Source organism: Rhipicephalus sanguineus, chromosome 9 (assembly GCF_013339695.2).
Source record: "Rhipicephalus sanguineus isolate Rsan-2018 chromosome 9, BIME_Rsan_1.4, whole genome shotgun sequence".
Taxonomy (NCBI): domain Eukaryota; kingdom Metazoa; phylum Arthropoda; class Arachnida; order Ixodida; family Ixodidae; genus Rhipicephalus; species Rhipicephalus sanguineus.
In genome coordinates, this window is record NC_051184.2 from 13430548 (window position 1) to 13441336 (window position 10789).

Sequence of the window (10789 nt, forward strand, 5' to 3'; positions counted from 1 at the left end):
CAAAACCTGGGAAACTGTCTACAATGGTAACGTATTTGTTCACATGCCCCGGAAAGCATTCCTCTCAAAAGATACAGTGCCTACTATATTTCCAGACTGCCCGAGCTTTCTGTAGAAACAGAGGGAAAAAAAAGCAAAGAGTCCAGCTCAGAGGCATGGCAGCACACGAGCCCATCAAGAAGTAGCGCAAGCAAAGCCTGGTATGCAGTGATGTGGTTTTAGCTATCGAGTCTGAGCGTGTGTGCGCGCTTGATAACGAGGGTGACGTACTGCTTCAGACATTCTCTCGCATGATTCAACCTCGGTACCCGTGGCAGCTGTGTCAACTTTTGATGAATTGTTTGAAAGCCCAGCCCGTGTTGTGCTTCCATCTGCAACTTGGAGCTCTCAGAGACTACATGTTGACGAGCTTCGTAATGTTGAGTTCTCTGAAATGCGTCGCGTTCGAAAACCACAATACGCCAAAGACACAAGCCACACAGTGACATGGAAACTTGTTGAGATTGATCAAGATATGAAAGTAAATGCTGTCCTCATGGGAAAACCAGTCTCTCTCGAATCGCTGGGAGCCAGCAGTGAGGTATCAACCATCGAAGAGATCACAAGCCTACTTGGAAACAGAGAGGCTTCGCCTTTGCAGTGGTGGTACAACATCAAAGGAGTATCCCCACGCACAACTAGAATGTGCATTTGTTGATGCTTGTGGACGGTCGAGGCCCAAGAAGTGTGTATAGGTTCTTTTAACAGCAGGGCAGTCTAAGGGACTGCCCTGTCGTCGTATCACGTCCTGAATTGGTGTCGTGCAGTCTCATGTCTCACATTGACGTCATGCAGGTCCCATGCTTGACACACACAAATCTCAGCAGGCTGCACGTTTGGAATGCCAGTGTGCGCTTGCCCGCGAATGCCAGCACTGCCGAAGGGCTAATTCGTCTGTCCGAGCAAGCAAAGCGACAGCGAAACGCAAGTGTCGGAATTTAGACACAGACCTGCGGATGGGAGAAGCAAAGGTGCAATGCCAGCGCCGGGAGTTAGACGCACCACGCTCAGAGCAGCAAACACTAGAAAAATGGTAGAAAAGAGACCATAGAACTGAAAATCTATAATCACGAAACAAATCAGATAATCACAAGAAAAGGAGAGAAAATATCACATAATCACGCAAAAAGGACCGAAAAGAGCAGGTAAACAGAAGAAAACACAAGGGAAACACAGGTGAATCAATGCTTCGCAGTTCGTACACCTTACACTTGGGGTGGAACTGGCTTTGATTTCTTTCAGCAACCACCATATAGCTAAGAATGAATGAAGGAAATTTTTATTAATGAAAGCCAAGGAAGGTATAGGGGATGTTAATTGCACTGTTTTATGTGTATCATTGTACTAATTGTGTGTAGATGAAGTCCACCGGCAAGGACCGAACCTACTCGTTAAAGATGCACACACTACTTCACTTTTTGCCATCCGGCAAAAAGAAAGAGTGTTTCACACTCGCCATCATGGCTACGAGCAGCGCTGACTAACACTCCCAGGTTTGCATGCACATAAGCACCCGATAAGTAGACGAGGGGACGGCCAGTGCCGCAGCTCAATTGGTAAGAGCGTCGGGCACATAATCCGAAGGTTGAAGGTCCGGTCCCTGCTGGCGGCAAGTTGTCTTTTCGTCCACTTTACTTTCTTCACATTGTGGGGATCGAGAGCGTCCTCCTACCTGGCGCCTCGTTCCCCAGCTGCCGCGCGCGTGCCGGCCGCGTATCCCGGGCGCACTTAGGCACCGGCAATCGCCAAGATGGCGGCCAGGGCGCCTCTTTGTCTGGGCGAGCCAAGCGTCGGCTCCGTCCCGCGCTGGCATGTCCGGACACGCTACGCTGGCGTGCTGCGCGGGCCTACGTCACAACGCAGCGCCATTCCCCATTGGGCCGCTGGTGACATCCTCCTCTCCTACGAGCTAAGATGCGCCCGACGATTCGCTCGTGGCGGCAGATGCTCTCAGGCTAGCACGAGAGGTTGCCGCGCTGCTCTAGCAGGCGGCTTCTCGTTCGTGTGCTCGACCGCTGCCCTTTGTGTAGTAGTCTTAGCGCCGCTGGCAAGCGTACTCGATCGGCCTTGCGGAGTTCCCCTTACGGCCTGCAAGCCTGTGAGTGTCGTACTGTGCTGCATCTTGGGTTAATAAACCCGTTGTTGTTGTTACCCTGCCTCGTGCGTGGTTTCTGCGCCGTGTCGGAGAAAACGACGAACCCGGCCGCAGCGTCGTCGCACGCAGCGGCAGTGGAGAACGTCGCGTCCCTACACGGTCGCGCTCGTAGGTAAGCCTAGTGCAAACCTATCTCCACAACATCTATGTCACAATTACTACAATACACTTGAAACAGTGCAATTAGCGTCCCCTATACCCTCCTTGGCTTCCATATCTGCTCGTTTTCATTACTGCTGGTTTTCATTAATGCTGGTTTTCAGGATTTAATAGTGTCTATAGCTCTCCTTGCTTGCATTGTACCTATTCTATCGTTGTATTACATATACTACTGCATTGTGCCTTTTGCGTGTACTGTACCTTGAGTCTGTCCTCGAGCGCGACTGCATCTTTTTCCTTTTTTCATATCTTGTAATGCAACCACCCTGTAACAGCTTTCGGCCAACAGTATTGATAAATAAATAAATAAATAAATAAAACACCCTGTAGCTAGGAACTAATGAGCATCATACAAGTTTCACCCGTTTTAACGCCCATAATAAATTCTAGATTAATTGCAGAGGGATTAATTAATCGCAAAATTATTGCAACAGCATCTGTGTCAAAATTTTCCAGGTGATTAAAACTCCCAGACTATACCAAGAATGTCCATAAGGACCTTGGTTATTTGAAACGAGACTTTCTTTTAAATTAAAAAAGTGCAAAGTCATACACCTAAAGGTAAAGCAGGCGCTGTGTACGGTTCTCGGTTACCAAAAACCTGTAGGCGGTGGCCCCCGTTCACGTAGTGCCATCTAAAAGTGCATACGTAAACCCAAACAAAATTTCGCCCCCCTCGCTGGCTGCAATGAGTCACCTCTCCTTCATACACCGTGCTCGTGATGCGAGTATTACGGCTTCAGGAAAGTGATGGCGCTACGCCATCACTTTCCTTTCTCTGGCAACATAGCGATTGCACCGAAAATGCACGCAAGAACGCTTCGTGTTATGCGTGTTTTCGCATAGGGTTCATATAAGAGACTAGAGGAAAAGTTTGGCCGAAAGAGCGCACACCACAAGAGCACCGACGTATTGGTACCCTATCAATGTCTCCATTACAATTATTTACAAAAAGGCTAAAATTGGAATTATATAATGCTAACGATATCAATAACGCTCACAATATCAATCATAAACAAGCATTTACACATATTACAAACGTGTGGACATTGCTTGACGACTGCTACTTATGCAGTTTACTGCGTGCAGAAAGAAGCATTTGCAGGCAAGTTTCTGAGATGTAGGTGGCACCATATCAACAAGGTTTGAGATTGCGTCCAGTTGCGCGTCATGTGGACCACGGTGCTTTGTCGTGTGCGTTACGGTCCCCAGAATATTGACATCCTGCAATATTTTTTCCCGTCATGCACTTGTACCACATCTAAAATATTTATGGGTTCGATCATATGTTTTCACTGCATAACGTGGCAGTTGTCTGTGAAGGCTTGCTTTGCTAAGCCACATACATCAAAGCAATGTCTGGAAGTGCACGTGGCGACTCTTTGACCTTGTCCAAAGAACAAAGACTTAAAGAAATTACGTACCGCTCGACACAAAGCAACAGACGTCCGACTCACACAAGCAAAGTTTGCCTTTTACGAGGAAAGCCTACATGCATCTTTTTACCTCTGCTTCTGCTCTCACTTGCCAGAGAGAGCCAATGCCTCAAGCCTGGCACAACAACTGATTGTGTTCATCTGTTGCTGTCAACTTCGTCTATTGAATGGGCTGGCTTCACTACTACAAGTTCTCAATGGTTTGCACAACCGTCCAGGCTGAAAGGCGGGAAGCGAAGCAGTGTGAGGCAGAGCAGACGTGTTTATTCCATAACAACAGGAGACAAAACTCGAATCAGAAGCTTCTGTGCTGTGGCTGCTGTTAGCGCTTTTTTTAAATGTGACCCTGATTTACAGTTGCATGTATGTGCAGTTGTGTATGTACAAATGCATATACGCCGACGGTGGCACCAGCTTTTCCAGTGGTGGGCCTCGCACCAAAGATTCGCTGACCGCAATGCCTACCTTCGCCGCCGCAGTAGTTTCTCAAGGAGCGCAGTCGTTCCACTGGCCTATAATGGTTCACTGTAACCCAAAATAATAAAGCTGTTCTGATGTTACCGCTGAAGGGTACCAGCGAAAAAACACAGGGACAAGAGAAGAAATGTCCATGTCTTCTTGTCCCTGCTTGTACACCTTCAGCCACGAACCAACTCGCCCAGGTGTAAACATTGATCCGTCATGTCCTGTCCTCTCTACAACTGTGCCGACAGCGTTCTTGGCACTGTGCAAGTCGCACAAAATTTCGCTAAGGTGACCGCCCGCACACCGAGTGGAATGGCCGCCGAGTAAATTGGCAGCAACGCCTTGCTTGTTTGCTTGCTTGTTCCTTGCACATGGCTCACACCCACAACGGGGGATTGGCCAAGAAGCTGGCGGTTACAGTTAATTGGAACATTGGGTTAAAAAAAACAAAAAAAGAACAGGGAAAGGGAAAAGTGGCTTTTTTTTCAAGTAGAATAAGGAGATTCTCGTGATACGAGAAAAGGAAATAAAGAAATAAATAAGATTTTGTTTTGGGGGGAGGGGGGATGAGAAACAATAAATTGATAAACAATGGATTAGCAAGGTAATCTCATTGTATCAATCAAGAATTCGCAGAGGGCCCCGCAGACGTTCCTTTTACTGAATTCCAATGAAGCAGCCCCAAAGGAGAGGATATTTAGAGTACTTAGTGGTATTCCTAATTTTTTGAATAAAATTTCAAAGCATTTTTTTCCTTTCATTTTTAAAACAGTGGCATCTTAGTAGATAATGGTCGATATTTTCAGGCTCATTACAGTTGGGACACAAAGGGGAGGGGACCAGACCAGACCTGTTTAAGTAGAAATTAAGCGATGGAATACAACATCTTAATTTAGTGATGGATACTTCCAATTTACGTGTGGGACACCATTTATTATCCCACGCAAATTGCAAATGCGAATATTCTGAATTCGGTATTTTAATCTTTTCTGAATCTTCAAAAATAACATTTTCTGAACCTCGCCGCTGTGACATAAGCTGTAGGAGGCATAACTGACAAAACTGGGCCTTCAAGGGATACTCTCGCGAGTGAGTCAGCGATCTCGTTTACAAATATACCACGATGACCTGGAACCCATATCAACCTCACTAGGCGAATGTTTATGGGGATTAATGAGCTGAATGTGTTTAGAATAACTGACTCCGAAGTTGAAGTGAGGGATGAACACACAGATAATGAATCAGTCACTGTAACAGCTGTCGAATGATTTGCTGGAAGTTTTTGAAGGGATAAAATAACTGCCGTTAACTCCGCTTCAAACATAGGAGTATAATCTGCAAGGCGTAAAGAATATGACCAGGATATCGATTGGGAGAAGATACCCACACCTGCCCTCTTATCATTCATGGATGCATCTGTTGCGATTACATTATTAATTCCTAATTGTAAGAGGTGATCTTCTAATATGCCACTTAAATACTTAGAGGGCAAGAGTTTGGCATTTGCTGGGAATATGTCGTCGAATTCTATTTTTACATTGGACATGGGTTTATCTAATGGAATGATTTTGGATATATTAACATTTAGGGGTTCCAGTAATGTTTGAACAAACAAAATCTGAGGTTTATGCAGACGGGACCAGTGCTCATTGAAAAAAGCACTCGATTCAGCAAAAAATATGTATTGCAACCGTCTTAGAGTACACTCATATAATTTTAAATATGTTTTAACTGTCAAAATACGGAATCTGCAAGCAAGAGTGGGTACCCGAGCTTCTTGATACAAAACGCTATTAGCTGTAAATTTAGGAACAGCAAGACAACTCTGAAGAGCTTCTCGCTCTAAGAGAATCAAAGGATTAATCTTGTATGCTGGCCCACCAGAAAATAGCACGCAACCAAATTCAAGAATCGGGCGAACGTACATACGGTAAATCATGATCAGAGTATCTCTGCGTAGCCCGGAATGGAGCCGACCAAGTTTAGTTATCATTCCAACAGCGTGTGTAGCCTTAGCTTTAACATGTTCAATGTGACTACGCCAGCTCAGTTTTTCATCATATATTACTCCCAGATATTTAATACAGTCCACTTGGGGAATTCTTTCTTGTCATTAGTGAAGGGCAATATTAACAGGCATATTTAAAGGAAAAACAATTATGTCACTTTTGGTGACGTTTAGTTTCATTCGAATATCTTTAAACCAGGAGTCTAATGTTGCTAAATATGACTGTAACGTTGAATGGAGTAAATGTATGTCGTAATCAGATGTGAAAAACGCAATGTCGTCTGCGTATTGTTATGCCAGGGCTCCCAACCCAAACTTTCTTGCTTCGACCAGGCATTCAAGCTGGTAGAACGTCTGACGCAACCAGCGTCAACACCAGCTGATGCAATGAGGCGGGAGTCTTACGCAATCCCCGGCAACTCCGGCGCTGCGTCTGACGCAACCGACGGAAATCTCTCCCGCAGCATGCGGCAAGCCCAGCAAGCCCTCTCATCCGCGGATCCGGTTCGAGCCAGCGACCAACGGCGGTTCCTGATTGGAGGCTATCGAACTACTGGCTGATGCAAGGGGTCGGCCAGGGCTATAAAAGAACCAAGCTGCACTGAGAGAGACAGCGAGCGAAGAAATCCCGGGTCGTCGTCGCACCTCTGTGCGAGCCCAATAAGCTGTCGGCCCCAGCGCCGAATATGTAACGCCTCTGTATATATGTATATAAATTTGCCTTAACTCACCGTCGCCTTGATTGCTTCGTCTATCAGCTCTGCGCAAAAGCAGTCGCAAGCTGAGACACCCGTTACCCAACAGTATACATACATACCTTATCACACAGTGGAATCGAACTTAACAAGATATTAAATAAAACAGGCGAAAGAACAGAGCCCTGGGGAACACCTCTCGTTTGACTTACTTAGACGTAGAAACGCCTCGTTGGGAGCAATAAAACTTCCTATCTTTTAAAAATTCGTACATCCAATTTGTAATATATTGCGGCAAATTTAATTCATTAAGGGCATTGAGGAGAATGATATGTTCCACGCTATCATATGCCTTGGCTAAATCTAGGGTTACTAAAGCCGATAATTGTCGTCTGTGCCGGGCAAGCTTTATACGACCCTCTAAATCGACATGCGCACACCATATCGAGCAACCGGGTCTAAATCCAACCTGGCACGCGCTCAGTATTGTATTATCTGTGATAAACTTCATAATTCTTATGTATAGAATTCTTTCTATTAATTTAACGACATGGGACGTTACAGCGATAGGTCTAATGTTGTCTATCTGCATTCCCACTCCCTGCTTTTTAAGAAGGGGAACAATTTTTGCAAGTCTCCAGTCAGGAGGAATCCAGTCATTTCTAAGGGAGTGGTTGACGACGTTAAGAAGATCTTCTGGAGAAATATCAAATAATATCTTTAACACTTCTGACGTAATTCCATCTGGGCCTGGAGCTGAATTAGAGAGAAGGCCAACGACATGCACAAGTTCTTCCATATTTACTTCGATAAAATCGTTCACACATGAATGCTTTACAAACTTTAGTTGTAACTGTGAGGTAAATCACTTTTCAAGGCCCGATGCAATTTCAGATAATAAATCTGCCAATTCCTTAGGTGAAAGAATAACCGAGTCAATGTTTACGGGCGCTGCAATAACCTTACGACTACGAAGAAATTTAAACAGAGCTTTTTTATTACCACTCTTGGATAGAAATTTATATCGTTTTTTGTCATATTCATCTTTCGCTAACGATACTGTTCTTTTAAACATAGCTTTAGCATACAAATAATTTTGCCAATTAGTAGGACTTTGGTTTATAAGAAGTTTCTTTCAGGCAGATTTTCGGCGTGTATAATCTCTTGCACAATCCGAATTGCACCATGCACACACTGAATTTCCTTTTGCTGACGATATAGTGAACTGTGATTTTGTTATGGTACATTTTAAAACTGAGCAAAGACTCACAGCTTTAACATTTCTCTCCATACTAGACAAGGATGACAAAGTTGACTGCAAATTCTTTTTAAATTTGGAGTAGTTTACAAAATTTTGCGCCTGGTAGCCTACCGATAATACTGGGATCTTGACTTCAAAAAAAGTGGACAGTGATCACTACTTGTAGCAGTATCAAGCACAGTCCAAGACGAGATTAAAACGTTTGAGCTAGCGAATGTTAAATCTACGACGAATCTCGAGGTACATCGAACAAAAGTGGCAACTTTGGAATTTAGACATATAAAGTTGTTTGTGTTAGTCCAGTCCCATAACCATTTTCCCGATGTGTCTGTGCGGAAACCCCACGACACATGATGAGAGTTGAAGTCTCCCGCAAACAGAATGTTGTTTTCGCAGAAGCTCAGAGTGACATCAAGAGCGCTTTCATCTTGTATCCCAGCCAGAAAATAGTTATTAACTATGGATAGTGGAGCGCAGCCAGGAAGGTTTAATCCCACTACCAAGACTTCATAGTCAGACGATATTGCTTTATAAGCTATCTTCGCTCTATGGCAAAATTTTGAAGAAATGAAAACAGTTAATCCTCCACCACGTGAGTTTCTGTCCAATCGAAAGCATTCATAGTTTTTTAAATAAAAGTTCTGATCAGCTGACAACCAAGTTTCTTGTAAAATTACAACGTCGGGAGATTGCTGAGAAATAAGGTATAATAAATCTGTAGCTGCAGAGAGAATTGAACGGCAGTTCCACTGAAGCACCCTAAGACACCCTATGATGATGATAGACGAGCAGCGGAAACTGCCTGTTCTAAAATACTTTCTTTCAACAGGTCAGTCCTAGTCACGGATTCCTTCACACACTTGTTTGTTTTTGGATTCGAAGAATTATGAAGCTTGTTAGTAGGCGATCTGGTGCGTTTGAGAATACGGGCATCCATATCGACGTCCCAATTGCCCATTGAATCAGAGATGTAATCTTGATCAGTCTTCTGAGAGGAAGACGGCCCTGCTCCATAATTGGTGGGGGCAACCATCTGAGCAGGCTTATTGATTGGAGGAGTTTGGAAGCGCTTTGTGATCGTCTCAGAAACACCAGTCAACTGGGAAGATATAACAGATATGACCCGAGTCAGCGAGTCAGACAGATTTACTAGAAATTTTTCGAGAACCTTTTCTACCGCCTTCTCTACCGCAGCTGAAATGGAGTGGAAAAATGTTGCGTCCATGCCGAGAGGCTGACGGGCTGTTACACTGGCATATCCCTGTGTCCTGCTTTGAACTTCTGCTAGAGCTTCTCGACGAGAGCATCGTCTCCTTTCAATAATTTCTAGCACCTGAAGTTCTTTCGATATCGCAGGGCAGTTAGGATCGTCAGCAGATAATTCTTACCTCGTCACTCTCGTCGTCGTCATCGTTCATGTCCGAGAAACTGGTGTACGCTCGATTCGCTGCTTGCCGACCGTGCTGGCCACTGCCTTGCAGAGTGTCCGAGAAGTCTGGTATAAAACACACCGGCCTATGAGCATGACCCCCACTGCTGAGTGTTTGCATCGCTTACCTTGGAACTGTAAGTTCGCTTGTGCTTCGCTTTGGTCGACCTGGAATCGCACAAATTAAAGCTTGTATTCAAGTAATAGTGCACTACGAGGGGAACGTTAGGCGCGCGCGTTTCTACGCTAATGTGAAAAGCCTCAGTAGCGCGATTCATACAAATGAATGGTGCTTTTAAATAAGACGAAAGGTGCCTTACATCGATGTCAATAATTTTACCAGTTGTGGGAGCAGCCATTTTTAAAAGGCACTGACTACGGTGACGGGGCCCGTCAACGCAGTACCGTCGTAAAAGTGACGGGGCCCGTCACCGTAGTGTAAATTGTAATAGTGACGGCGCCCGTCATAATAGCGACGTATTTATAGTGACCGCCGGCGCGCTCCCCATAGGTTTTGCTGTCGGCGCTCTACAACAACACCTCGCGGAAGCCCTCCAAGGCATTTCTGTAAGTACTTTCGAAATGAACTGTGTTCTTTTCTGTCAAAATAATCATTTTCGACGAACTGAAAGCACAAGATAGTCTACAGTCGCTGTCTCTTTGCAGAAAACCGAGCACCCGCTTCACGCTGTCACCGCGTTGGGTACCCCTGAACCGGCTTCTTGCGTGAAAGGTAGTCACTCGCTGAGTGCAAACTACGTGAAACATCATGTTAGAGTAGACTGCCTGTATAACCAAATGGAGCATAACAGAAAGAAGCCTCAAGCCAGCGATCGCACGGGTTCGCGACGACTGACGGTGCCTCTGCATGTATACGAGCGTCTGCATGTATGTTCGTATACTGATGGTTTCGCTTTTGCTACGAGCGCGTTTTGGCACTGCGCTGTGAACTTTAGGCCGCAAAATATGAGAATTTGTGAGTAAACAAACAACCACTGTTGCGCGGACGCTATCAGAGCAGTTCAAAAACAATTTCCTTACAACTGCGGCTTCGGTGCGCATGGCAACCTTGTGATCTGCCGTTCTGACGATTCAGCGTTTTTTTTTTCTTTTTCGGTCTAAATTCAGGTACGTTTCAATGT

General features: G+C 45.0%; 1 protein-coding gene across 3 annotated transcripts in view; it reads right to left on the reverse strand.

Annotated features, from left to right (window-relative positions):
• The window catches only part of LOC119404614 (protein YIPF1), a 45749-nt gene extending 35682 nt beyond the window's left edge, over nt 1-10067 (reverse strand). For all 3 annotated transcript variants that reach the window (XM_037671178.1, XM_049418945.1, XM_049418944.1), the window contains exons 1-3: nt 9968-10067; nt 9776-9815; nt 9607-9713 (exon numbers count right to left, since the gene is read on the reverse strand). In XM_037671178.1, coding sequence (XP_037527106.1) covers nt 9607-9713; nt 9776-9815; nt 9968-10006 — 186 coding nt within the window. In that variant the 5' untranslated portion in view covers nt 10007-10067. The remainder of the gene's footprint in view (nt 1-9606; nt 9714-9775; nt 9816-9967) is intronic.
• Between the last annotated feature and the right edge of the window lie 722 nt (nt 10068-10789).